The sequence below is a fragment of the Armigeres subalbatus genome, chromosome 3, assembly GCF_024139115.2.
Source record: "Armigeres subalbatus isolate Guangzhou_Male chromosome 3, GZ_Asu_2, whole genome shotgun sequence".
NCBI lineage: Eukaryota > Metazoa > Arthropoda > Insecta > Diptera > Culicidae > Armigeres > Armigeres subalbatus.
The window spans coordinates 87334483-87362375 of NC_085141.1; the positions used below are offsets into that span (position 1 = coordinate 87334483).

General features: G+C 40.5%; 1 protein-coding gene across 2 annotated transcripts in view; it reads left to right on the top strand.

Moving 5' to 3' along the window:
* The window catches only part of LOC134219425 (glycogen synthase kinase-3 beta), a 90063-nt gene extending 66295 nt beyond the window's left edge, over positions 1-23768 (top strand). For both annotated transcript variants that reach the window (XM_062698153.1, XM_062698154.1), the window contains 5 exons: positions 904-1014; positions 1091-1328; positions 8421-8614; positions 11128-11314; positions 21235-23768. In XM_062698153.1, coding sequence (XP_062554137.1) covers positions 904-1014; positions 1091-1328; positions 8421-8614; positions 11128-11314; positions 21235-21626 — 1122 coding nt within the window. In that variant the 3' untranslated portion in view covers positions 21627-23768. The remainder of the gene's footprint in view (positions 1-903; positions 1015-1090; positions 1329-8420; positions 8615-11127; positions 11315-21234) is intronic.
* The last annotated feature ends 4125 nt before the right edge of the window (positions 23769-27893 follow it).

Genomic DNA, 27893 nt, shown 5'->3' on the forward strand with positions numbered 1-27893 from the left:
TTCCAAGTTGAGTGCCGAAGAATTTTATTCGACTGAGAGTTCGAGCTTTTCCTAAAATTTTGTAATAATGATAATGATTGCAATTATCATTAGAGACTTTTTCACATAAGAACAGAAGGCGAGATGTCGCCTTCGATTACTTTTGAAATTTTGTAACTATCATTCAAAACCTAATAGTCCCGTTAGATTGTCTTTATACCGTTATGGTTTTGTGGTAGGAAGAAAAATGAGTAAAAAAGTAACGATAAATGCTTCAAATCAAGATACGATTTTTAAAAGATTCTCACTCGCAGGCTAGTTTTTATCAATTGATAATTTAAAAGCATGTTCGCGTGTGAGTGTTTATCATCCTCGATTTTTTTAAACCTTGAATTTTTCCATCCCTACGACCGATTCTTGACTTGTAAAATAGACCTCTTGTACAGCTGAAAGCTTCTAATAGAGCGTGTTAGGTTCCTTGTTGCTAGCAAACCGTTGTCCTTTTATTGCTAACAAGATTGTTGGATATTTTACAGAAGTTATGTCGAACAGTTCGATTCGTTCGATTCCACTTTTATAATATATCCCTTGTGTATTTAGGTATGGCCTTCACATCTGTACTAACCCTTTAGTGACGATGAGTTAATAACATCTGACCGCTGGAATAATTCTCACATCTACGTAGCTGTAGACAACCTTTTCATGGAACTTCATTCAAATTTTAATCCGGTGGAAATGCTCATTAAAATGCTTCGTGATGACAACGACGGCAATTATTGATTCCATAGCACACCACTCAACTGCATACCTTCGAATCATTTACTGCTAAAGCGTGTATTGTCCGTCCGATCGAGCCTACGGCTTTGTGATTCATATTTGCTAATCGATTGTATTTTTCCGTTTCTTACCTTTTATATTCCGCAGAAAGACGAAGTTTATCTCAACCTAGTGCTCGAATATATTCCAGAAACCGTATACAAAGTGGCTCGTTTTTATGCTAAAAACAAACAGACGATACCAATCAATTTTATCAGGGTAAGTAGCTTCTTTTTTTTCTGCATTTGCCCAAACGAACCGAATCATCACTTCTTGCTTTCGCCCCCTGGTGTAGCTCTATATGTACCAGCTGTTCCGGAGTCTTGCCTACATCCACTCGCTCGGTATCTGCCATCGTGACATCAAACCCCAGAACCTGCTGCTAGACCCGGAGACGGCCGTACTGAAGCTGTGCGACTTTGGCAGTGCCAAACAGTTGCTGCATGGAGAACCGAACGTGTCGTACATTTGCTCGCGATACTACCGGGCACCGGAGTTGATATTTGGTGCCATAAACTATACCACAAAGATCGGTAATTAGATTTGTAGTCTTTATTTGACTATTTACATTTTATTATCTGGGTATCCTACTGTTAAGCCAAAAGACGTGAAAGCATTTGCAGAATAATTACGACCAAAAACGTCAGATGTTGCCAACCAATTATTTTTTAAGAAATGTGTGCCCCTGAAAGACTGATGTAGATTTCATATTGGACTCTATCACGATTCACCTTAATCAGGGATTGAACTTATCATTCCATTATCATTTAGTATTCATTTTCATTCTCATTCCAGAGGCGGACTTCCGAAAATTGTTGTATGGCGGACTTCTAGCGCTGATTCCCTTCTACAACTTTGTCAAAGGATACATTGCTGTATGTCTAATATTGACCGCGGGAAACGCTAGTATCATTTAATATACTAAATGATAATAACACTTATTATCATTTAGTATATTGAGTGATCCTAGCGTTTCACGCTGTGAATATCAGACATAGAGCAATGTACCCTTAAACAAAGTTGTAGAGGGGAATCAGCGCTAGAAGTCCGCCATACAACACTTCTCGGAATTCCGCCTCTGGAATGAGCTATTGGCTGAATACTAAATGATAATGAAATGATAAGTTCAATCCCTGACCTTAATATTTATCAGGGTGTTCATTAGGGTAGATCAAGCCAGTCAAATCCTAGGATAGGATGTGACAATTAAATTTTGACTGCCTTGTTGTTTCCTCAGTCGGTTGATTCGACGAGGTGGCGGCCAGTGCTTTTTATTTACTCCACTGTAAATTAGGTAGGCTAAACGGTTCATAGAATATCTTCCAATCCAATATCCAATTAGAGAATTAAGAGCTCATTTGAAATAAAAAAGCTTCCAACCTCTTAATACCTATCATAAGACATCTAGTTGAATTTCATGCACCGAATAAATCAAATTCTACTTCACCCTGATTCTTTATTTGTTGCTATTTGAAAATGCGAGTCTCGTACTAACTCAGTAATTGCATTGTATACGAATCGTGCTCATCGTGACAGGAGAAAACGAACCAGTGCTAGTTTTGACTGCTGGATGGAATGGTTACTATGTTCACTACAGTAAGGTTCCGTTTTTATCACCCCCTGATAAATTTTTTGGATGATGAAATAGGAAAAGTGGCATTTACCGAGATTTTTAAAATTTTATTCATTTTAAATTTTTGAACTCATCATAAATAAAAAACCTTGTTTTTGCTCAAAATCACTACAGTCAAACCTCCATGAGTCGATATTGAAGGGACCATCGACTAATGGAAATAACGAGATGTGGAATATAAAATCCTGGGAAAGCCGTTTGAAGCGACCATCATAATAACCAAGAAAATATTTTTTAATATGAAATAATTTACCTCCATGAGTCGATATCGAGTCATAGAACATTAACTCTCGGAGGTTTGACTGTATTTTACTTTCTAGAATTGATCTGAATACGTTTTGGGCACACACGAATTTTCAATTTGCTCTGTTCTGTTTCTCACCAAAATCTTCCAAAATATTCACAGCCAAACTGCCTCCTGACTTGCTTTACCGAGTGCTATGTGAACCAACCGCTTCACGGCCAACCGTGTGGACAAGAACTCACACAGCACTAGATTCCGATTCCGACATGGTGAATGAATTACAAGATAACTTGCCCTCGTAGCACACCCCACACACAGATCTAATTCCACACTCCTGGAGTATCGGTTTGAATCCACTATCAAACTCATCTTCTAAAATGCTTGCTCGTCGTGGCCCAATAGGCGGTGCCATGTATGGATGCAGTTCTCATTGTGTTGTCTCCTACCCAACAATGCCTCTTGACAGAACGGTTTCAACTGGTACAAGTTTCTCACCTGTTCTCCAGATAACACCGATTTGCCGATCTTGCTAATTGTGTACCCCGAAATATTAACGTTTACATTACGTCCTTTATCCGTAATCTTGCTTTCCGCTTCTGTTGATGTTGAACGTACGGAATTTGCTAGTTCCGACACCTGCAGCTGCAATTTTGCTCCAATCTGCCAATGCAATGTTCATTGATGTGGGGTCGATGTGATCCACATCATCGATGGTAATGTGTGACGTGGCCCCCGAAATAAAGGAACCACATCACACTTCTCGAACCATTAGCCGCAAACCTAGCAGCAAGACACACTTTACTTTGTAACCGTTCGCAAATCGTCTGAGAAAATTAATAAACTTCAGGGAAAATCCTCGAACGGTTGCTGACTGAATGTTCACCCGCGAAATCCTAGAAAAGCACACTGTAATCATTTGCCCTGGTTAACCTCGGAATCACTTAAGCTCGCTTAACAATAAGTAAATGCAAAACCAAGAGAGGAACGGAAGTCTGAGGTGCAATCTACCAACGGAATAATGGAAACGTATTCATTGAGAACAGCAATAATTCAACAAATTTATTATCACGACCAGGGAATCAATTTTTCTGAAATGCGCTTGCGAAACAAGCGACAAAAGAGAACCAACGACAAAGCTTTGTTTTTGCCGGAGATAATAGTGCTGTCCAATGAGAGCTTGAAGTAGCTCGAAGTTTCGCCCTGTCCTGCTCATGCCCATTTGTTGACAAAAAAGAACGAGCAGGACGGGAACAACTTTGAGCTACTTCGAGCTGCTCATTGGACAGCATTAATAATTACAAAGATCCGAAAATTTTTGTCAACAACAAAACAGAAGACAATCTTGTTGTTAACTTTTCATCCCGTTATTTTGCATTATTTCTAGAGCAAATTTCGGTTTTATGCTATCATAGTTTCTGCTTCTATGGAAATATTCAAGAATCTAACAATAATTACAAAATTAGCATCGTATTCTCGGAAATATCAGAGCATGCAAGGCAAATGATTCTTGTCATATTGTGTTCGGGTTCTGATAAAGATTTGTCGCTAGATGCGTTTGTCAGTAACAAACTCTGTTGACGACAAAGGGTATATTGTTAGGCGGTACTCGAATATTGATTCCCTCATCACGACTTTTTTCGGGTTGGACGGAATTTAAGTACTAGCTAATGGGAACTATTTCATGGCCATGGCCCATGATAACAAAAGTTTCCACGTACCTGCGCGGGATTTTATGGTGGAGTGCCGAAGGATGTAGACTTCCCAAAAACGCTAGACTTTCCGGCGAAGGCGACGATGGTCCGGCGGCTTGCCAGTGGGCGTTCGTTGCTCCACATGATGGCGGCGTGAGCTTGTGTCAAAATGGCCGAACTAAAGGTGCGGAGGGAGTGGCGGCTGGACGGAAGGCTTCCGATTTGAAACCGTCGAGAGCGTCCGGAATAACAGTTCCCTTGAACTAGTAACCCACTTTTCCTTATGATCCGGTTTCACGTATCATTACGATTCGCAGGGCGAGGACTAAAAGCTACTAATTCTCGGTTCGGGTTCGGTTCAGCGTACGATGATTGGCGACGTACGGGAACCGCGCTCTCGAAACCTGGCCACCGAGAGTTGTATCGTAATGGTGACTTCAACTACAGTTTTTGGCTACTGTCGGGTGAGTTTTGCTCGACTAACTAACGTACTTCACTCCCCTCCGTTTGACTACCACTACCACTATGCGCTGGAGGTCCAACGCGAATGACGAACGTTAGTCGTGTGCAAAATTTAAACTTAATTTTAATTTACCTTTATTTCTTCTATCTCTACTCCAGCAAACGGAGAGAATCGTGAAAGTGTCAGGCGCACTGACCGAAACAAGCTGCTAATCTGGAAGACACCAAATGTTTTGATTCAAGCCCTTCACTTTCATATCCACCGTTCTCAATTATTACCTTCAGCAAACTTTTCAAAATTTGTTCGGAACTTAAAATCGCGATGCTTCTACTCCTCTAGTGCGAGCAAAAATGAACGAGCATAAGGATTTTTCCCTTCATGAAACCTTGAAGGACAATAATTGTCTGTTGTCTGTCTGCAATTATTGCTGTTTATGTACTCAGATTCAAATGGCGATATCAATTTGGCGCCTTCCCAGGTTCAAGCAAATGGTTGAAAAATAGCTATCTAGTTTCAGGAGCCGAGACACAAACCGCACAAAACATTTCCTCATCCAAGACAGTCAAGAAGTCGGACAAAGACTGATTTTCGCTCTGGACTCGCTTTGGACTTTGAATCAACAAGCCGAGTTAACGAATTCAAGCTCTCCAAAGAGCATGAATTTTCGTAGACAACATCGGTTGGAAGTGATGTCTCTTCAGACACCCACATCCCATTTGCTGGCATTGCCTTTATCACATGACAGTCGGATTATCTTCGATACACAAACCGATCAAAGCGCGTGTTTTAACGGTGGCTCCGTAAAGTATTATACACGTCTGAGCCTACCAAATAAGCGAACAGGATGCGTTAAGTTCGGCTGGCTCTGGCCCATCGACGACTTTGATTACGACTTCAATCACGTAGCGCATTAGTAGCAGATCGATGCGAATTCTCCATACCTCGTAATTAAAATCGTTCAGCTTTTCCACTGCCAGGTTTATGTCCGCGACCATTTGCTTTTTAACGCTCCACAAACGAATTAAATTCCACGCCACTCCGACGAACTCACTGCTTTCCCGAAAGAAAAGAACAAAGCACAACGCGAACAGGAAACGGGCCCACATTTTAAAGGAAGCACGTGAAAAATAATGAAAAGCACGATTACCCCTTCAGAAACTTTAATTTAGGCTTACGATTAAACAAGGATGTCTAGCGAATGAATAATTTGAACAAGAGAACAATTTATATAGCTCATAGCCAAAATACAAAGAAAAGTTGTTATTATTATGGATTAAGTGTCGCCAATTTCTATGGAGAAAGACTTGACAGCGTGGTAAAATCAGGGTCGGAAACCAGATCAAATCGGGGGTAGATAAAACCGAGGCGTAGCATAATCAGGTCAACACTGTACTTCGAAGGCTGCTTCAACAACATTTTACACTTGTACGAATGTACTTTTATATATAAGCCTACAACAAACGAACTAAGTCAATATTTTGAAGTGAAACTGTAAGTTTTCCGTTCACTTCGTTGAAATATGACAGTGGATAACGAATTCGCGAAGTCGAAGCAAAATTTTTCACACAAACAATGACAGTTCTTTATGGGTTTTTACAGTAGAGCAACAGAGAGGAGGAGATGGCGGCCATGTTTCACTCAAACTCTGACAGATTGCAATGGGGTTTCTTATAGGAGGGAAGAGCAGAATTTGCTTCGACTTCGCGAATAAAACTCACTCACAGGTGATTGGCCTGAATAAAAGAAAAGTTGCACAATCACTCAAACAAATAGGTGCTCGAATGTACAATTTTTTGAAATCCTTATTTACAAGCCCATTAAAAATGCTTTCAACTTTTGGCAATAGTTGGATTGCGTGCACTACAAAACATGGCGCGCGCACTAATTATTTCTGATTTTGGATTCTGCGGCAAACATCAGAAAAAAACCTTGACAAATGAGCGGTGCTTACAATCAAACTGCAGAATTTTAAACAATTTCAACTAAATAAAACTCCATCTTCTTCATCGATATTTTTCAAGTTTGCCTTTTTTGACGTCCACATCATATTCATAGCGAATTGCAGCAGAACTAGTTCCATGCAACTGTTTCTGAACTGTTTAACTGTTTCCGCAATAGGTATAAAGCACAAGCGCTGCAAGGTTAACAAATTCTTCAACACCCTCAGTCATATACTTATTTAGCACTACCTCAGATCCACCATAAGGTTCGATTTTCACTTCATTCACTTCTTCTCCCTCTTTAGTGGGACAAAAACGTCCACTGTGGCCATGCAATCGACTCCAATGTGGTCGATGAACAGCAAATTGAAAAGCGCAACACCCTTACTCGACGTATCTAAGATCACAGACGAGATTGACACTTCGTCAACTTGATTGCGAGCCCTCAGGCTCAAGTATCAGCATAATGAGTTTCGCCAAAAAACCATGTTCAGACATTGTCTGATATATCTGTAGGGGCAGTAGGGGCAATATGAACATACGGGGCAATATGAGCCACCCTCATTTTGAGCTTATTAACAAGTTTTATCATGTAAAAGTTATATGATCTTTAAGAGGATGCTCCACATATGCATCAACGTGAAACCCGCATTGAAATTCAATTCAAACATGAAAATACACTTGAAAATCTAAATTTTCGCTGCATAGGCAAAATTATTAAAAGATTTGAAGTTTATAAATAAGGTTTTGACACAAAACTGATTAAAATACAGGTCAAAAATACACCACAATCAAAAGATATATAAAAATTAAATATTGTGCACACATGTTTGTATTGAGACAAATCTGAATTTATCATAAAACTTTTTTCCCAAAACCAGTATCTATGGGGCAATATGGGCATACCTGCACAGAGCAAGATATCAGGCCTTAAAATGCGAACGATTTCAAATTTCAGTAGTCAAATACAAAAATATTATCATATATGTAAGATTCATTACGGAAAAATTACAACAGCGCATTAATGCGATTGAAACAGAAAAAACGACCATTGACTAATTGAAATGTGGCTGTTCAAACAGTGAAGAGCGACAAACCGGTTCAGTCCGCTGTTGTGCGGTTTTTTAATTTTATTTGGTATGGAATACTCACAACTGTTGTAGGAATATCATATTCTTCCATATTACGATACTTTTTTCGCCTAAATAAATGTTTTGGATGGGTGGCCCATACTGCCCCAAATGGTGGCTCATATTGCCCCGTATAGCCTGGAACACACATTGAAATCAATACATTTTCAAAAGTGCATTCCAACAATTTCCAAACGCATTTTTCGTCATTCATCGACGTAATATGAAAGGTAACATTCTCTAGTATAAGTCAACTACATTTAAACGATGTTTTTTTGAGCTTTTCGGCGCTTTTCGGAACGATTTCCTTAGGTGGCCCATATTGCCCCGATCACCCCTACTGGAGAAAAAAAATACTGCCAATAGTCGAAGCACTTTTTCTTTATTTCATTGAATTTATTTTGTTTTATTATTAAGGGAACATTTTCCAAAGCCGCTTACGATTATGGATACCAGATATTAGAAAATACGGAACACATCAAAATAGCCATTTTATCTAATCTGATGTTCTTTTGCTTTACCAGACGTATGGAGTGCGGGATGCGTACTAGCCGAACTACTACTTGGACAGCCCATCTTCCCCGGAGACTCCGGTGTCGATCAGTTGGTAGAAATCATCAAAGTCCTCGGCACGCCCACGCGGGAACAAATCAAGGAAATGAACCCCAACTACACAGAATTCAAATTCCCTCAGATCAAGAGTCATCCATGGCAGAAGGTAAGTACTTCCTGGGCCGGCGCATTTTGTTCAATTTTTCGCACAGCGCGCCCATCAGGAACGCTAGTATACAACACCCCACTACTCACCAGACAACAGAAGTACTCTTTCAATACTCCTCCTATCTTTCACCGTTAGTGTTCAGTATCTCAGTTTACGCACTCACTCGATCACATTTCTTCACACGCTGAATAGCATTCTAGCCGTAAATCACAGTCCACAAACCAGTCGACATTCTCTCAGTGTGGATTCGCTTCGACTCATTTCAGTTAATGCTAGAGCGAATGTCATTCCCTAATGCCACGACCGAGCATCAACGTATTAGAGTAAGCGAGCCAACCATCAACGGCGGCACGACAAATGTCTCCCTGTTGTGTACCTCTGATTATAATCCCACCGAACACCAAACCCGAAGCGCACAATCTATGCCGTGAAGAGTCTTTCGCATTTGGTGACGACTGCTAACTAAACCAAACTGACTTCTTTTGACTTCTAACTCTAAACTAGCAGAGAACGGATTTATTGTCTTGGTTTTTAACTTTACGTGCCTCTAAATCGTGACTCGGAAAATCTAATTTCTGTAGGGTACTAAAATCGACAACCAACACACGCACATATGCACGCACACATACATTTTAGTTAGTCGCGCGACACAGCACAGACAGATACGGCTGCAGAATAAGAACGAGCGCAATGATTTGCTGAAAGCGGAAGTTCCCTTCCCACGCAACGAACAAACGAACTTATCCTGAACCTAGTTTCGCGATAGATGCATTATAGTTGACCCACTTTTCGATTTCTCACTAACTAGTTTTCCTTCTGCATATAAATTTGGATAAATTTACTCCACCGAGATGAGTGAGGTTACAGTAGTGGAGTACATACTACCACGTGTTTGACGCAATGCTAGCAAACTAGCAACGTGGCGTGGTGCAGCAAGAAAGTTATCTCCATATTTCCACCAAGAGGTGAAAGTTTTCTTCCAATCTCTGCGCTTGTTCACCCAGCTAGCTAGCTAGCGAGCGAGCAGTGGAGCATCAAATTGGTCTAGCAGAAGTTGGACGTCGTGAGGAAAATTGTGTCCATAAAGCTGTCGCATCGTCCTTCGTTGGATCGTAGTTGGAGATGATTGTTAAATGGATGAACTGAGCTACATCTGTTGACATCCTAGAAATTTGAATACTACTTCTTTGTTTATCATATCGGTAGAATCTAATCTCTTCATAGTGTAGTATCCCCTTAGAAAGTTCTTCGTTTTTATCGAAATGTTATACTGTCAATATTCTGTATACCCTCTTTGATCAACAATAGGCAATCCACATAATTCCGTACATGCATAGATTATTTCATAACTTTCCTCTGTTAGGGACTAATCATGATCTAGCACCTAGGTATTTCGTAGTTAAACTTAGAAATAGTTTAAATATTAAACTTCCTTCTATTCTATTCGAACCACATCACCCAACGGGTACATCGCTCAATAAATGTATGTTATATGTTCTCGTTTCTTAGCATCCATTTCTGTCAGTCGATACAATCGATGCACTTAAATAAACACACACACCTTGTTAACAGTGATAGTGACATAGTAATAAACCATACTCGTTTGGCTAACAACGTTCATCAGAGTTTTGTCGGAACACAGTTGCAAAACCCGTACGTTTTTCGAATGTTTGCGCTTGAAACTAGTCTACGGCACCAGCTTAGTAGCATTTTCTTCACATATCTCCTTCTGCTATTGCTTCTCTCGTCGTGAGTGTAATAGTGAGAGTAGTGTCATCGGACATTCAGCATGGCTTCAAAGCTTTGCCTTCTCCTAACTATTGTGTCTACTTAGTCATTGCCAAACTCCTCTCGTCACCGTCAATTAGCCGAATAACTATCATCTTCTCGTGAGTTTCGTGCAACTTCATTATGCCTAGAACTAAACAATCGAAATAATACTTCTTCAAGCGTGACTGCCGTATCATCTCATGTTAACTGATCTGGATTGACTCAGCACTCCTGCGTTTGTATCAGATGCGCGTGATGAGAGGAAGTAAAGCCGCCTTCGTTTCGAATGTTGCCCTTTCACGCCGCTCAACCCCGTGTGATCTCATATCTGAACAACGCTCGCACATCTTTGATTCATATCAATCTTTTTTCTCGTTAACTGACGTGAGTCGAAACCAATCGCCTGTGATGATTTGAAAACAAAGCGTGAATTATAAAGTTCGTTTCCTCTTTAGTTTTTGAAATGCCTCTCTTAGTATAAATTATTTTCTTCTACCTCTATCTAATTCTGTCTCGTTAGTTCGTACAACGAAGCCTTCCCAAACAATACTTATTTTTTATTTGTTTTCTTCTTTCCCAACTATTGTTCCATGTTAACCTCTTTTATCTTTTAACCATTTTTAATTTTTTTTTTTCTACACCTTCTTCCCCTTTCTGTGCCCCTTCCCAAAGAAGTATCATATCGAATTCGAATCACATTATTAATTCATTGTTCATTTTTTTCCACCCGCTCCTGTTAGGTATTCCGAGCACGTACTCCACCAGACGCGATCGCCCTGGTGTCCCGATTGCTAGAGTACACGCCGGGCTCCAGGATTACACCGATCCAGGCATGCGCGCATCCATTCTTCAACGAGCTGCGGGAGGGCAACAAGACACTACCGAACGGGCGCGAGTTCCCGCCACTGTTCAACTTCACAGAGCAAGGTAAGGTCAAAGACAACTTAAAAAAACGGTCGTGCTTATAATGTACGAGTTGCGTTATGAATGAATTTAATATTTATTCGGATTGTTGATTATGAAACTAATTCCATTTAAACTATTATTATTATTATTATAGAGTTTTAGCACTTTCTCAGCAAAAATGCTAATAATTTTTACCTCCCCCGGGCAATCTTAATGTAGTAATTGTGGTGGTCCAGGAACCTTTCATAAAATGCTGCAAGTCCAAAGGATCCTAGATGGGAATTTGGGCCGGTTCCTAATTCTGAGATAACTACCGGAATTATACGCACGTTCTCCAGGTGCCACGCCTACTCCAACTCCTCCACCAAGTCGTGATACTTTGTTATCTTATTGGGAATGTTGTTTGGACATTATGGTCTAAGCGGTGCAGCAATGTCGATGAGTGTTACCCGCTTCATCCTTTTGTCGTAGACCGCAATATTGGGCCTATTGGCATGGATGAGGACATCCGTTATGATCTCGTGATCCCAGTACAGCTTTTTATTTCAGAATTGAGACAGGCACATATTTGTAGTAGACGACAAACTGGTCAACCAAGTTGTGCTTTAAAGCAAGCTCTTGGTGTACAATCTTGGCGTCTTCGTAGTGGAACACCCGGACACGATATGCTCGATATTTTCTCCTACTGAATTGCACTTCCGCTACTGTCGCTTTGTCGATCGATATATTTCAGCTCCAGTTGATGGGGTCTTTTTTTTTAACTTCATTTATGGGGGTGCGTCCCATGCAACTCCTTCTGCTTGCACGATGCGATTGTCTCGTCGAAAGTTTTGATGTCGCACACGCAATTGTGCTCTTATTTTACTGCGCCAGATGCATGACACTGATCAGGGGTAAGTTTCACACACAGTGTGATAGAATTCGTAGCGGTTTTGACTCACCATGAATTATCTATGCAACTGCTGGATCTAAAAAAAGATAGTGTTTGTATATCGGTGACACCTCTTTCTCCCACTGTACGTGGCAGGGTGACACTCTCTGGATGACTTCGGATGACTTGGTGAACGATACTCGTACTGCTCGTTCCATTGTCTCCAGACGTGTTTATCGCCTTTACCTTATTACAGGCCGACAAGAAGCTCTTCAAAAATATTTGTTGACATTTCGCGACCTCCCTGGCAGACAAGCGGATTACGAAAATTGAAAACAGTTAACAGAGCTGCTCTGAGGCATCGGATAGTATCGGATACTACCACTGCGAGATCGGTACGTGAGGCTCAACCATGAATACCAGCGTGTCAGTCGTCAGAATTTTTTGCGTATTTGTATTTTGCATAACACAGTATTGAACGTAAGTTCAAGCAGCGGCCGAAATCTTTTTGAAGTTATATCAACAAACAGCGCAAAGAGTCTGGTCTGCCATCTTCAATGCAATTCAACGGTGAAACTGCGTCTACCCCATCGGAGCTCTGTGGTCTATTCGCTGAAAAATTTGCCGGAGTCTTCAGCGATGAGCGTAAACTCGCAGCTAGCAACGTTCCATTAAGCAGCCAAATATGTTAGATGTCGACGTTGACGCTATATCTAGGGCCGCAACAAAACTCAAGTCGTCCTATAATCCAGGACTAGATGGTATTCCGTATGCTTTCCTTTCCTCAAAAAACAAATTTCTTGTTTGCTTGACCTCTTGACCTTCTTCATCGTATTTTTCATTTGTCACTGTCTAGTGGAATATTTCCTTCTTGCTGGAAAATCGCTCACATGTTCCCGGTGCACAAGAAAGATAGCAAGCGCAACGTAGACAATTACCGAGGAATCACGTCATTAATCGCCGTTTCTAAGCTGTTCGAACCATTACTTTCGCACTGCAAGCAACATCTCAGCCCCGACCAACACGGCTTTACCGCCGGTCGTTCTACCACTAGCAATTTACTATGCCTTACTTCGTTCGTACATCACCAACAGCATGCTCAGAAGGATGCGTACCGATGTTATCTACACCGATCTGTCTGCCGCATTTGAGAAGTTGAACCATGCTATCGCTGTTGCTTAACTCGACAGGTACGGCATCGGTAGTGATTAATTGTGCTGGTTCCGCCCATACTTGACTGGCCGACAACTGATGATGACTGCGAATCGAAAAGTTTCCAAGCAACATCTGGAATACCGCAAGGAAGCCATCTAGGGCCACTAATATTCGTGCTCCACTTCAATGACGTCCATCTAGTCATCGAAAGCCTTCGACTGTCGTACGCTGACGATTCGAAAATGTTTCTCCAAATTAGTTCTACTACTGAGTGTCTTAATTTACAACAGAAGCTCACTCATTTTGCCAGCTGGTGTTCTCTAAACCGTATGGTCGTAAACCCAGCCAAGTGCTCCGTCATAACGTTCACTCGAAAGAAAACAACCGATCATTGTCGACTACAACCTACTTGACACGACACTCGAACGCTCGAATCACATCAAGGACCTTGGTGTAGTCCTGGACTCAGAACTAACATTTAAGCAGCACATCTCGTACGCTGTCGATGAAGCTTCTAGGACATTGGGACTCATATTTAGGATTGCCAATAATTTTTCCGACATTTATTGCTTGAAAGCCATGCATCTACTGTTCTCTTGTGCGTTCTACTCTGGAGTACTGCTCTGCAGTTTGGAGCCCAGCGTACAACAATGGCGCCGAACGTATCGAATCGGTCCAACGTCGGTTCCTGCGATTTGCACTTCGGAAGTTGCCATGGGGGGATCCGTTTTGCCTACCGAGCCGATGCCAGTTGATCGATCTGGAACTTCTTCGTGCTTGGAGAGATACCATCCGGGCGACTGCGAAGGTGTTCTGGAATTTTCGACCAAGGACACTCCGCAATAGCGGAATGCTTAGACCACCACTGCAAAGGACGAATTACGGACTACATGGGGAAATTGGTGGCTTGCAACGCATATTCAACAGAGTTGCAACATTGTTTGACTTCCATTTATTGCGTAACATGTTAGGTCGGATGTTTATGATTTTTTTTAACAAGTTAGACTTTGTTCCTGGCATGCCAGAAATCAAAACCCGTTTGTTTTTCCCTTATCGAAAAAATATTCGCATAACAGTCACATCACGCCTAACGTCTTTATGCCTAACGGTCGCAGACTCTATTTGAATCGCCCCTTAATTTGTCTGTATTTGGCTGTATTTCAAAGTGTTCTCAGAAAATAAGTGACATCCCTAGTGTGGTAACTGCCCGGGGTGATCAAGTACCATGTTAAAGCATTCTGCCATCCTCTGGTGGACTGTTGTTAGTTTTTCATACAAGAAATCGTGCATCTGGTCCTTGTGCAGCCTAATTCCTGGTATACCGGTTGACCTCATTTATGTCTTGGCCGGTCACGTTGATAGCGAGCATGTCTTCAATTTCACCTTAATATCGCACTTCTTCTGCCACCTATATCCCATCGCCGTTATGTATAACGTGCCCCAAGTAACATTTTAGGTTTTATAAATGTCTCAAAACCATTATTTGTTGTACCAGACTACTCTAAAATCAGCATAAAACTCCAGTGTTACGGGGGGTGAGCCCACCGATTAGATCAAAGCTGAGTGACATCTCTAATATCCGGAAGACCTTCGCCTTCGTCGGCTTTATTGTTTCGGATGTCGTTGAAGAACTCACTTTCGTGATGTTGAACATTCAGTTTTAGACCACGTTCAGACTGGTAATATAGCTATTTGATATCAAGTGATGTACCTCATAGTCTGAATGGCACATTACTCCTTCCTTGGGAGTCGAGGACCTTAGTTAAGTACTAGCCACCTTGATCGATGACCCTGCTTTTACAGGTCCGCGACGTTAGGCACAAGGACGATAGGCATAATAAACGTTTGGCATAATTCTGTCTTCTTTATGTCTTGGGCTGTTCTTTAGGTAATTTTATGCCTAACGTCCTTATGCCTAACAGAGTATACCCGCTTGTATTGTGTTAAACGGCCAATCTTTCACCGCGATGCAGGTCTTCAGACGTGGCATCCACGCGGGTTTTTATTCGTTGGGTCGTACGCGTGCAACACTCTCACCTCACATATTGCCATTCTAGCTGAAACATATTTAAAACCTGAACTCTTCATCAAAAGAGATCCAGATTATTTTATTTACAGAAATGACGAATCAAACATAATTTATTTACTTCAATTGAAACCAAAGTTTTTGAAACCTTGGGAGTTTCAGTTGAATCAAATTTTTGACAATTCTCTTTTGTTGCTCCTACTTGCCTTTCCAGTGCAATGGGCAGCAAAGGTATTTGTTGAGAGCTGATCTTCAAATTCTAACTCGCAACAAACTCAAATTTTTCATAATTGGTGACTTTAATTCCAGACACCGTTCATATAATGCTCAAAGCAATTCCAATGAAGATTGTTCTTCTGGATATTACTATTCAATATCCAGAAGGATCAACTTGTTTTTCATCCAGTCGAAATCCATCGCTCAATTGATTCTTTGGCTTGTTAAAGGTCAACTTTTCCAAAGAACCCATATTTTTAGACGCCTGTAAGTATTTTTAAAATTTAAAACAAAGGTCGAAAAAGTTCTGCACATGTAAACCGGCCTGAAAAATTCACCCGATTCCAGTTAATCTTTCAGTTAATTCCTTGTTCAGTTTCGCTGATTGTGGTCAATCACGGAGTAGCAACCATAGATATGTGTAGTCAGTCAAAGCTAAGCTAAGCAGTCGAAATCCTTCGACAATTGATTTAGATTTAATGGATTCAAGTCAGTTGTATGGCCAATTGGTAACTCATGCTGTGACTCCGCTCATCTTCTTGTAACGTTTAAAATCTCACAAGAAGCCATTAATAATCTAATCAGCTGTACTTTCAATTATCATAGAGCTGATTGCGATTTATATAAAACAATATATCGATAGGAATGTTTATGTTGGTATTCCTATGGATATCAAAAGTGATATTTACAATGCTCTCGTATCTTTGACAAGGCTGAAAAGGCTGGGGCTGAAAAATTCATTTAGTTGGTGGCTAATTGAACGAATGGGCTCGTGTAGAGCATAGTCCGGTCTGAACCTCAAGCGGTTCTATTTGCAGAAGACGGCAACGTTCCACGTACGGTGGCAGGTTCATCGGGTCGCGCCACTTGAGGAACCGAAATGCATATCTAACAAACTTTTTTTGAATAGTTTCTACTCGGGCGATCCAACTGACGTGGAATGGGCTCCATATGACAGCATTCGACTCCAAAATTGATTATACCAGCGAACAGTAGAGGACTTTGAGACAAAATGGATCACGGAACTCGTCTGTAATTATGAACATAAAGCCCAATAATTGTCGGTTGACTCTGGCGATTATGTCGTTGTAGTGAACTCGAAAGCAAGGATGTTATCGATTATTTGGTAATCTGCGTTCGATCATTTAGTAGTTTGTCAATAACTCAATCCAGAGGCTAAATTTTAAAATGTGTTGTACGATGAACTTCTAGTGCGAAGATTTTTCTACAACTCTGCCTAACAGGTCGATGTTTGAATTCCACCATGAAGAAGTTGACCATATAACACATTTTAAAATTTAGCCTCTGGAATGTGTTATCGACAAACTACTAAATGATAAAATGCAGATTACTAAATGATCGATAACATCCTTGCTCGGAAGGCAAGCCCACTGTCCAAGATAACGCCGAGATCCTAAGCCTACGTCCAGAAAGACTGTAGACAAAGATGATCGGCATGTTCTTGCTTACTTACTTACTTATGGATCCTGTACACCTCCGGTGGTGCAAAGGGCCGACTTGAAAGATCTCCATCCTGAGCGTTGTCCAGCTATCGCTTTAACATGTTGCCAGGTTAGATTTCGGTCGACTTCTTTTATTTCTTTATTGAGGCTTCGCCGTCATGAACCTCAGGGTCTGCCTCTTCTGCGATGTCCCGCTGGGTTCCAGTCTAATGCTTGTTTACAGATTTCGTTTCCGCCCCTACGTAGAGTGTGGCCGACCCAGCCCTGCTTCCGATCCCAAATTTCTGTTGCTATTGGCCTCTGGTGCCAACGACGATGGAGCTCGTTGTTTGAGATCCAGTTGTAAGGCCACCAGGTCCGAATTATATACCGCAGGTATCTGTTAATGAACACCTGCAGCCGTTGAGTGTTCTCCACTGGTACACACCATGTTTCGCTAGTGTACAACAGCACAGATTTTACGTTAGAGTTTTCGTATTTTGGTGCGTTCACTTATCTGCCTGTTTTTCCAGATATTTTTTAAACTCGCAAAGGCAGCCCTTGCTTTCTTGATCCGCGCTCCTATGTCGATCTTGGTACCGCCGTCTGACGCCATTTGGCTACCATGATATTGGAAGCTTTCAACATTCTCCACTGGTTGCCCGGCGACTGTGGAACTGGAAGGGGTCACCGTGTTTACATCCAACGATTTGGTTTTGTTGATGTTGATGACTAAACTCGATGATGACTTGACTCGTCGATTACGATGACGAACAGTAACGGTGATAGAATACATCCTTGCCTCACACCAGCTACGACCAGGATAGGGTCGGATAAGACCCCGTTGTACAGCACTCTACACGAAAAGGCCTCGTACTGTGTCTCGATGAGGCCGAAGATTTTCTCAGGAACTCCCTTGCGTCTCAGGCGGCCCACATATTCTCGTGATTGAGACGGTCGAAAGCTTTTTCGTAGTCAATAAATACCAAGTAAAGGGACTCTTGGAATTCGTTGACCTGCTCCAGAATGATACGGAGCATGGCAATATGATCCACACAGGATCTGGCCTAGGGCAGTTCACATTTAAAAAATGTTCGAAAATTCCAACTCCCATATGTCTATTAGCATCATTTTGATAATATAGGAGTCCTAGCAAACTTTCAGGCAATTCGGTGACCATTTAGGGGTGACGCGAAGTCAATTTATGTTTATATGGAAATTTGTATGGGAAAAACTTGAAATTTATTCAAGTCTCCCTACAACTGTCAAATCGTGATGAATTCAAATAAACATCCCCAGCCTCCCTTTTTGGAATCTATATAAATGAGGCCTCCGGATAACATATTAGTTATGAGTGGATTGAACGGTTCTATTGACAGTGTGAATATGAGATAAATGGCTAAAATGGTGTAATTAGCCCCAACGTAGCAGTGGAAATATAAATCAAAATTAATGGTTGAGCTCAAATAGATCCCAAAAATGGAGGTTGGGGATGTTTATTTGAATTCATCACGATTTAAGAATTGTAGGGGGATTTGAATAAATTTTAAGTTTTTCCCATACAAATTTCCATATAAACATAAATTGACCTCGCGCCAGCCCTAAATGGCCACCGAATTGCCTGAAATTTTGCCAGGACTCCTATATTATCAAAATAATGCTAATAGACATATTGGAGTTGGAATTTTCGAACATTTTTGAAATGTGAACTGCCCTAATCTGGCCTGCTGTCGCCAGAGAGTCACATCGATCTTCTCCTGAATCCGGGCTAGGATAACTTTGCATAGAACTTTGAGAACGGTACACAGCAACATAATGCCTCGCCAGTTATCGCATACAGTCAGGTCACCCTTTTTGGGCACCTTCACTAAGATACCTTGCATCCAGTCGACCGGGAAAGTTGCGGTGTCCCAGATATTACAAAATAAACGAAGCAGTAGTTGAGTGTATGGTGTTCGCTTCCGATCCGGCAGGTTCGAGACGGCGTGGAGCGCAGCGAGCGAGGTGGGCAGACCAGGTCCAAAACGACTTGGCGAGCGTAGGGCGCATTCGAGGATGTATTCCTCCGTGTATTGTAGCGTCAAATTGTTGATTCAGTGTTATCTATTTAGATGTAAACTAAATAAATCAAATAATTGAGCGGATGTCATGGGGTCAGCTTTGAGCATCTCGGCTGATATGCGATCGACTCCTGGGGCTTTATTCGATTTCATGCTTTGTATGGCTGTTTGAATATCTAGCAGTGATGGAGCTTCGGTATTGACGCGTATTATACGTCGGATCCTAGGCAGATCATGCCGAGGTGGTGGTGGCCTGGCTGGCACTTATTCGAGTCATTCTAGACGGATAATAATCACAATTGCAATTTCTAAATTTGAAATCAAATTCAACTCCATTATTGTTGACGACGATCTTCAGCTACTGATCCGTCTCAAATGTGAGACAAAGGCACACTACACTATTTGAATACTCTCCTAGGCCGATTGTGCAAAATATGGTCATATAACTGTTCTGATGTTGGGTTTCCATTATTGTAACTGTAACAGCACCCATATGAGTGTTATAATGGATTTCATGTAACTTATTTAAGTTGCAAAGTGGTTATTATAGCACCAAGGCTTTTCTATCACTCATACACGAACTTTAAAATCAGGTAGGGGGAATGACGGCTTTGGCAGGTTTTGTTCTATTTTTGGCAGGGGTTTTCTTATGTCTGACTATGCTCAAATTTGGCCTAAACATTCTTTGCATATCAAAGAACATTGTGGCCAAATTTTAATAAAATTTGGTCGACAAAAACCCCCTGCCAATAATAGAACAAAACCTGCCAAAGCGGTCATTCCCCCTACCTGATTTTAAAGTTCGTGTATGAGTGACGTGAGACGAACGTGTAATTCAAATGGGGGTTATGCGCTGCATAGATTCGGGGTGGCAGACTGACGCTGTGTATATGGACCTGGAAGGCGGCGTTTGATACAGTGGACCATGAAATCTTTCTCGTAATATTGGAGAAGATTGGGGTTTCATCAAGCTCTGTGCTTTGGCTTTTTACCACTCGGTACGGGTTAAGATAGGTTTGTCGGAGTCGGACACATTCTGCAACAACTCGGGTGTTCCGCAGGACAGTAATCATGGCCCTTTGCTTTTCTCGATTTTCATAAACGGTGCCTCGCTGTTGCTACCTGCCGGCTCGCTTATTTTACGCAGATGACACGAAAATAATAAAATGTGACACTGACTGCTTGGAGCTAAAACATATGGTGCATACCTTCGCAGATTGGTGTTCGCGTAATTTGTTGTGTCTAAGTGTCGAAAAATGCAACATCATTTCGTGCCACCGCAAGAACATGCCGATCATCTTTGACTATAGCTTTTCTGGACGTAGGCTTACCCGAGTGCAGCACCTGAAGGATCTCGGCGTTATCTTGGACAGTGGGCTTACCTTTCGAGTTCACTACAACGACATAATCGCCAGAGCCAACCTACAATTGGGCTTTATGTTCATAATTACAGACGAGTTCCGTGATCCATTTTGTCTCAAAGCCCTCTACGGTTCGCTGGTACGATCAATTTTGGAGTCGAATGCTGTCATATGGAGCCCATTCCACGTCAGCTGGATCGCTCGAATAGAAACTTTTTTTTAATTCCTTTCTTTATTTGGTAGGCACTCTGTGTTACTTAACCGCTACTGTGCCAAGATGCAAGATCTACTGTGGTATTCTGCTGCCAGAATCCACACAAAATCTATTTTTAGATTTTCCATTATTCATTGTTGTTGTCGTTGCTGGTCCATCTCACCGTGAGTCCATTGTGTCCATTTGTCCGTGTCGTGAATCCAATGATCGTTGCGTATTGTTCGGTTGCCATCCGGGTACGTTGGAGGAATGCCTCCGAGAAGAACACAATTTGTCAGTCATCATCAGGCAGTCGTAACGGTAAGGGCGCTCCCCAATACGCCACCGTATAGGCTGCGCATCCGGCGACTGACGAGAGTTTGCCTCTGCCAATAATAGAACAAAACATGCCAAAGCCGTCTTTCCCCCTATTATGGTGGTCAGTGGCTAGCAAAAAAATACTTCCACTTAGGTACCTTCAAATATAACAAAGGCTTGTAATCCCACGTTCGAAATGTTAGCGGGAATTTTCGATACATTCTTTCGAGCTAGTAATTCAAGCATACGAGATGAGATACTGATACTAACTTTTCGTATGAAACTTTTTCTTGTTGCAGAGCTAGCGATTCAACCAAACCTGAACCTAATACTGAGGCCACGAAACCCGAACGACGCACGAGCCGGCCAGTCATCAAGCTCGACGGACGGCGGCAACAGTGGCAGCGGCGGCAACGGTGCCGGAGCAAACAGCAGTACAGTTTCCGTCGGCGGTAGCACCAACAGCAACGCCAGCGGCGCAGGCAATGGTGGCAGTAGCAATAGTGGCGCCGCACCCGACAGCACCCAGGTGCAGGGTGGCGGCGCCAGCGGTAGCAACCAGGGGGTGGGAGCTGGGGCGCAATCCGTCGGCGGTGCGGAAGATATTACGTCATCACAGTCCGTACCCGGCATTGACAGTAGTTCCAGTCAAGGAGCTATAGCGTCAGCGGCAACTTCTACGATGGGTTAGCTTTAATTCTTACACATAAAATATTATATTATATATATATTTTTTAATTTTAAATTTACTAATTTAACGCGAGGATGGAAATAAAACAAAAAAACCAAGTAAATGATAAAAATAAGGCAAAATTGTGAGAACAAAAGTTAATAAAATTGCTAGCAAGGAAAACGAAAAAATTTCAGCAAATCCAGAATTACACATTAATAGACACACATAGACGATCTAATTAATATTGTAAAACGACTATAACAAAAAGAAAAAAAAACTCATAGGTTCCAAGGAAATGGATAAGAAAATAGGACGATGAGAACACTGTTCAATATCTACCGTTTCGTTTTCGTTACCATTCCGACTAGGTTTTGCGCATAGTCGAAATACGCGCACGGAACCTCACTAGTAAACCATAAACATCAACGACAAAAGATAGAGGCAAAAAGTAAGAAAAATATTTCAAATCAATATTATTCTAACTAAGCAAAAATTTAACACAGACACACTCACACACCAATCTACTAGAGGATCAAAAATCAGTCACCGTAAAGCAAACAAAAAAGAAAAATACACAAAACTTATTCGTTCTGAAAAAAGTAGTTTCAATTCGCTAGTTATAGTTATTAACAATGGAACAAGTTCAGTTTTTCGTTCTCTTGTGACTGTTGTGCAAACTAAAAAAAATAAAAAAAAATCATTGATTATAATTGTAAGCCAACAAAAAAAAATATATCCACAATTGTAACACGAATACGGAACCGTTGCTTGTGAGCTGTAAAAAGAGTCCGCGGACGCGAGGGGTCTTCCATTGACGGAAGACTGCGTTGCCTTGCCGCGTGGCTTGACGTTTTTTGTTTTTGTTCTTCTCGGCTTTTGGTTGGTCCCCCTTCTATTGGTTCTGTGTTCGTTTACCTGTTTCTTCCTTTGTGTCGTTTCAATCCGGCCCTCTGGCATAGTTGCGGCGCCTGCCAGGCTGGTGAAACCAGTTTCTTCTCTTGTTTAAGTCATCTTCGAGGAAAGGGAGGAAGTGTATAATGTTACATAAAATTATGGAGTAATCTAAATAAAATCAAAGTGTTATGTCCCCGGAGCTTTGCAAGAAGCAAAACATATGCGTTAAGGATTGTGCGCGATACGCGCATGATTTTTTAAGAAAAAGAAAATTGTGTACGTGCATCGGTTTCTATAATTTCATTAACTATATAAACGAGAATACTAATGAAAGCGAGGCGAGCGTTGTACGTATATATCTTGTGTAGTAGTGTGAAAAATTTGTTTATATTACTATTATCGAAGTAAAGGAAAATTTAGATACTAAAAGGACACACATTCGTAAAAATGGAGAAAAATACACAAGTACCACTATAACTGCAAGTACAGATAACAGAGTTGAGCGATAGGAAGAGAGAGAGCGAACGTGCATTAAAAAATGATAAAGCAAGCAGCAGGACAAAATAGTAAGGAAAATAAATACAAACCAGCATTATTCAAACTTCTTCTAATCTTTGATACATTTGTCAACCGAACCACACCAGAAAAACAAGAATAGTCTCTCCAATCAGCTGTGTCTGTTAGTAAATGAACAGTAAACAAAATACCCTACGCAGGATACATACATAATTATAATAATCAAACAATAAATTATTTTAAATGAAAGGAAATACAGAGAAATCAGAAGAAAAAAAAACAAAATGGAAAAACCTGTTTTTGTAGCATAAAGAAAGTATATATATTAAAGCATAAGTAATTTAAATTTGAATCTAGAAGAAACACAGAGAAAAGAAACAGAAAAAGAGAAAGAACGCAGATCTTCATTGATTATTTAATAAACGGCGAAGAAGAAACGGGAGCGCAATTATTGCGCCAAACTTGTGGTAAAAAAAGAAACTAGCCGAAAGTTGTAATTAGCGTAAAACACACCTACACCCAATTGGAAAATGATATCGTTGTCGCCCTAGAGCAAGAAGTAACACAGTAAACCAAGTCAAAACACCCACATACTTTCACCGGTAAACTATTAGGTGGAAGCAGTAATATTCGAAACAGCAACAACAAAAATTTAAAAAATCAACACACACATGTAACTGCTACAATTTTTAGCTATTAGATATTTTAATCAGCTAGAAAAAAGTAAATAAAGGAAAAAATGTTAAGAGATTTCGCTGTCATCTATGATATACACAATTGTATAAACGTTCGATTTAATGATCACTGCCCTGTAACTGCTGTCCTACACCCCCTCCCCCTTGATCCTTTTGACGTATGACTTACGTCTCTCTTTACTATACCGGGTGTCATTTCAAAATTTCTAGATCGGCCGCGTTACGCTGTGTTGAAAGATTTCAAACGTTAATAGCTTTTACTCTAGTGAACAGATTTCTGCAGTTAACCCCTCAATCGACAGCTTTCAAGTATGGCTTTCATATTATTGCTTGATAATATCCGAGAACTTATTTCAATAGGCCTAAAACTGTTTTCAAAGCAAAACATTGAATTCACGAAAACCTATAAATATGGGTACCGCATCGTTCTTGCATCATTCCATTACCACGTTCTGATTGGTGCAGACGGCAACGAATGAGCTCACGCTAGGTCTGCTAAGAAGGCATAAAATAGCGCAGCGCGAATTTTCCTCTCAATCTGACCGAAACAGGCAAAGCAATAACAGCATCACATCGTCGGAATTTTTGAACGGTTGCATCATCGTCTCAGACGCGCGGCTACAAAGCAAGACCATGCTGAGGGTGGCTGGGTTCGATTCCCGGTGCCGGTCTAGGCAATTTTCGGATTGGAAATTGTCTCGACTTCCCTGGGCATAAAAGTATCATCGTGTTAGCCTCATGATATACGAATGCAAAAATGGTAACCTGGCTTAGAAACCTCGCAGTTAATAACTGTGGAAGTGCTTAATGAACACTAAGCTGCGAGGCGGCTCTGTCCCAGTGTGGGGATGTAATCCCAGTAAGAAGAAGAAGAAGATCATCGTCTCAGCCACGCATTCGCAAACCTAAAGCCTTTTTAAGCGTAAGGCAGAATCATCAGCATTCTCAGGTCAGCATCATCGGCATTTTCAGCCCGGCATTGTCGAGAAGCCAACAGTAATCGCGGCACGGCACGGCGGTGTATCACGATAGAGTATCGACGACAACACTACTGATCAAGTTTTCTCGGCCGATGGCAGCAGCGGTTAAGCGTTTGGTATTCCTGCAGACATCGATTCATAATGTTTTAAACAATCATAAACACCCAGTTGAACCGCTCAAGAGGAAATTTACATTTAACATTGTGAATGGATCTTTTCAGAACCACTAATATACTTATAGAAGAGTTTTTCGCAATAGAATCATTTTGAAAATGTAGTACAATCAACTAATTAGAGAGCGTTTGCGTGACAATTTTATTAATTCGCGTTCATGGCGATGATTTGTTACAAAATTATGTCTTCCTCGCTCACGACAAAAGAAAATGCATTTCTTATTCTAAGATTTCAACGAAAATTCTTGAAATTTCTCCATTAGAATTCCAAAAATTGTCACTGTTTTGAGTCTAAATATTTCAATTTAAAATTTGATTTATTTGTTGATGTGAATAGGTAAATAGCTACTGAATTTTGTGTAACTTTCAAACGTTGGTATAAAGCTTTGAATATTCTTGGTTAACGTGATTTTGTGTTTCAGCAAGTATACTCTATTACCACTATTACCACTCTAGCTAATTTGAAGAGTTAACGCAGTAGCGTCGCGGTATCACAAAAGACAAGCAATGTAGTGAAGAGACATTGCGAGGGGTGCTTAAACGTATAATTCAATGTGCAGCATAACATATCCAAATAATGTGCAAGAAATCATCACATGATCCCATTTTGGAATCTTAGTTTAAAAATGAAATGTTGAAAAATGTAATTAAAATTTTCAAAAATTGTAAAATTAGTGTAATATTTGCAATTATCGCACCCCTGGCAATCATTTTTAGGCGTTAGTCATCTTTGGTATCCCAAGATGATGTGAATGTGCTGTCTGTTGCCCAATATATGGGGATTCTCAAAGTGGACCATGTTGTTAATATACTATACTATATACTATATATGTGACAAATCATTTTTGCTTGGTTGGTCAACGTAAAGGTAGAGCCAACAAATGTTTTGCGATGTTTTCATCAAAGAGGTGGAACATCGGCTTAAGTTGCAAAGCTATAATGAAGAAATCATTCGCTTTATTGATCAATGTAAATGTGTAGCCATCAGCTGATTTACCATGGTATTATTCATCGAAAAGGCGGAGCTTCGGCGGATTTCCTATGCTATAGTTCATCTTTTTTTGGCAATTATGGCATTGAAAATACTTCGAATGTCCCATACCGCCAACGGGGGTGTCATTGGGCCAAAATGTGGTATGCTCCAAGTAAATGTTACAAAGCTCTAGGCTAGATGTACCAGTTGTGGCTATAGCACCAGTTGTCGCACTAGTGCTTTATATGCCAAATGGCCAATCAAATCATTGCAAACCAAGTTCATATCGATAAAGCATATTCATATGATACGATAAAACCTTTGATCTCCTCCAAAACAAGCAAATCATAATTGTAAAAATTGATTTTGCTTAATTTTTGACGTCCTTTGCACCAGTTGTCGCACTAGTGGTCCCTATTTGGCAAGTCCCATAAGAAAACAATGGAATTTGTCAAATAAGGAACCAAAATTAAGAATAGTGCCACAACTGGTACATGCGTTCCTATTATGGATTAATCAATTTTGATGATTATAACAAATTTTATTGTGGTTTGCACAGCTGTTCTGAGGAGCCGGAAGTAAAACCTTTCGCTTGATATACGAAGTCCACCCACATGACTTTTATTTATTTTTAAAAAAATAGTTGTTCTTATGTATGGCGACAATTGGTACACCCACCCTAGTAGTTAACATTGGAATCAAGTTTTAATTAGTTTGGTACAAGCTTGAATAATAAATTTACCGCTGTGTGGGGAAAAAATAATGAATTATGGAAATTCTTCAAAGTTATATGTTGTTCAAAATTTACCCATTCTCACCCCGCACAGGGGGTGACATTGGGCCAAATGAAATAGTTCAGCGGTGTCGATGAAACGATTCAACCGTTCATTTAAAATAATTGCCTACATTACGGCTCTTACCAACTATGTAAGGCAAATCAACTGAAAGCTTGGCCCAATCTCACCCCTTTTTTGCGTGCATTCCTCGTTGCTACGAAAAACCAGAACCGTTAAATAAATATTAATAAAATTCGATAAAACAACAACAGATTATCGTAACATGATAACAAGGTATCCATCGATCTAAAAACTAGCTATGTAATAGATTTGTGGGGCATTACTGACACTATTTTAATACGGGTTCATTCTCTCAATAGTTTTACATTCAAATTCCAAGCATTATCGTACGAGCACAATTAGTTCTTGGAATTTGTTTTGTGATTTCCTAGACGTGAATTTTAATATAATTTCGAACCATTTGAAGTTTTCACCAACATTCGTAACAGTTTCTGAGATATTAGGAGTTGAAACATTTTTCGTTTTTGGCCCAATCTTACCCCCTAGGCCCAATGTCACCCCGAACGACGGTATATAATTATTTTGATAGTGAACTCTTTTATTCATTAGTTATTACAATCCCTTCCCGATTTTGGCAACACGACCGGATTTTAATGTTGCCAAAAACGGGAAAAAAATTTCATACAAAATTTCAATTTTTTTTTTGTTTGCATGATTGAAGCTAAATACTTAGAATATATACACGGAAGAAAAAAAGTACCCAAAATTGAGTACTTTTAAACTTACTTTTGAGTTATTTTTCTCTTCGCTTTCATCCACTCTTTCTTTTGTTGTCAAAAACAAAAGAGCCAAACAATCCAACGACGCCAGTTCAATACGGGAAGCCAATTTTGAGTTTTATTACCTGAGGTCGAAATTGAGTGAATTAAACTTAAATTTGGGTCAATAAATTTTCCGTTGGGTACTTTTTTAACATGGGAGTAAAGGCAAACTACTTCGACCCTACTTACTCAATTTTGGCTTCCCGTACGGATGTTCGAGGTTGGGTGAATTAAACTCACTATTGGGTAGTTTATTTCTTCCGTGTACTACAAAGTATGTGTAGTATGTTTAAGTGATGCACGTGCATCATAATTGTCATTTTTGCGATATTATTCATAACTCGGAGATTGTAGCTCAAACAAAATTGAAACAAACTCAAGAATGGTAATCAAAACATAATGACTCTAATTATAGTCAATTTCATAATACAAATTT